The sequence below is a fragment of the Clupea harengus genome, unplaced genomic scaffold (assembly GCF_900700415.2).
Source record: "Clupea harengus unplaced genomic scaffold, Ch_v2.0.2, whole genome shotgun sequence".
NCBI lineage: Eukaryota > Metazoa > Chordata > Actinopteri > Clupeiformes > Clupeidae > Clupea > Clupea harengus.
The window spans coordinates 1-1,832 of NW_024881128.1; the positions used below are offsets into that span (position 1 = coordinate 1).

The 1,832-nt window shown below is 48.7% G+C and overlaps 1 protein-coding gene across 1 annotated transcript; it reads right to left on the reverse strand.

Moving 5' to 3' along the window:
- Nucleotides 1-565: 565 nt before the first annotated feature.
- LOC122132780 (keratin-associated protein 21-1-like) lies at nucleotides 566-1,270 on the reverse strand (the record flags this gene model as incomplete). The annotated part of the gene is made up of 2 exons (XM_042707353.1): nucleotides 986-1,270; nucleotides 566-881 (listed from the first exon to the last, which is right to left on the reverse strand). Coding segments are annotated over exons 1-2 (601 nt in total), but the record flags the coding sequence as incomplete, so codon positions are not given.
- Nucleotides 1,271-1,832: the final 562 nt, after the last annotated feature.

The following is a 1,832-nucleotide window of genomic DNA, read 5'->3' on the forward strand; positions in this document are numbered from 1 at the left end:
GCTTTTGTTTTTAGAGATAACCCATAGAACATGGCACATTTTCTGTGTTGTTAAAGAGTGAAAAGAATGAGTGAGTGAATCAAACATTAAGCGGTATTTTATTCAGTTTGGCAGGCTTATTTACAAAGTGCACTGAGAATCAATTTTAAAACTTGGCAAAAATACTGAGTTATACTTGGCTTTCCTTACGAAACAGGAGGCACTTGTTATTTGCAGGCATATCAACCTAAACAAAGCAACAACAAAAAGTCATAAATGTTGATATCACACAGGGCATATTTAAAAACCCCAAACTGAAAAGGTCAACACACTACAACTCACGATCAATCCATCACCTATGGTTATGTTACTTATAATTTACGTTCAGACCATTACTTGCAACTGTTTTTGTTAACTCACCATCTTCTGAAGAAACAGTCCATTTTCTTCTGCCAGGGAATTGAGAAAAGAGACGTCTCTCAAACCCCACTCAGGATTCCTGTAAAACCAGAAAGAGCGTCTGACTTCGGTGAAGAATGAAAGCCCTCGGAACACTCCCCAATACTGCTCCCCTGCCCCCCAATACCGCTCCCCTCAGAGCACTGGTCCCCAATACCGTTCCCCTCAGAGCACTGGTCCCCAATACTGCTCCCCTCGGAGCACTGGTCCCCAATACCGTTCCCCTCAGAGCACTGGTCCCCAATACCGTTCCCCTCAGAGCACTGGTCCCCAATACCGTTCCCCTCAGAGCACTGGTCCCCAATACCGTTCCCCTCAGAGCACTGGTCCCCAATACCGTTCCCCTCAGAGCACTGGTCCCCAATACCGTTCCCCTCAGAGCACTGGTCCCCAATACCGCTCCCCTCAGAGCACTGGTCCCCAATACCGCTCCCCTCAGAGCACTGGTCCCCAATACCGCTCCCCTCAGAGCACTGGTCCCCAATACCGCTCCCCTCAGAGCACTGGTCCCCAATACCGCTCCCCTCAGAGCACTGGTCCCCAATACCCCTAGACCGCTCCCCTCAGAGCACTGGTCCCCAATACCGCTCCCCTCAGAGCACTGGTCCCCAATACCGCTCCCCTCAGAGCACTGGTCCCCAATACCGCTCCCCTCAGAGCACTGGTCCCCAATACCGCTCCCCTCAGAGCACTGGTCCCCAATACCGCTCCCCTCAGAGCACTGGTCCCCAATACCGCTCCCCTCAGAGCACTGGTCCCCAATACCGCTCCCCTCAGAGCACTGGTCCCCAATACCGCTCCCCTGCACCCCTCTGCTCCACACGTTTCCCATCATTCCCTGCTCTGCATGCTGGACCAAACCCTGGCAGTGGCCCTCTTGATTAGCTGACTTTACACACACCTCACGTAGCTAATGAGGAGCGCTTTAACCACGCTGATTACAGCTAGGTGCGCTTGAACACAGATAGAGGACAGACAGGACAGGGGGGCTCTGGGGACAGGATGGAGGGCCACTGCCTTAGATTAGTTTGCTTTGATTAGGGTCATTGACGTTATTCTTCATGGCATACATATAAGCAATCAGTTTGTTTTGATTTGGGTCAATTAAGTTTTTCTTCATGGCATACATATAAGCTATCCGTCTGTTTTCATTTAGGTCAATTAAAGTTATTCTTCATGGCATACATATAAGCTATCAGTTTGTGCTATGCCGACTGATATTAAAAAAACTAAAATACAAATGCAAAGCTTAACCAGACAGGTGATATTGGTGAAGTATTGGCATGTTATATGTGACACTAAATCTTACCTTTGTCTCAAGCTGTAATCAAAGTCAACATTGCTTTGCGGTGTGATCACTCCATTCACTGAGTAGGGCTAAAGGATCAATTGTC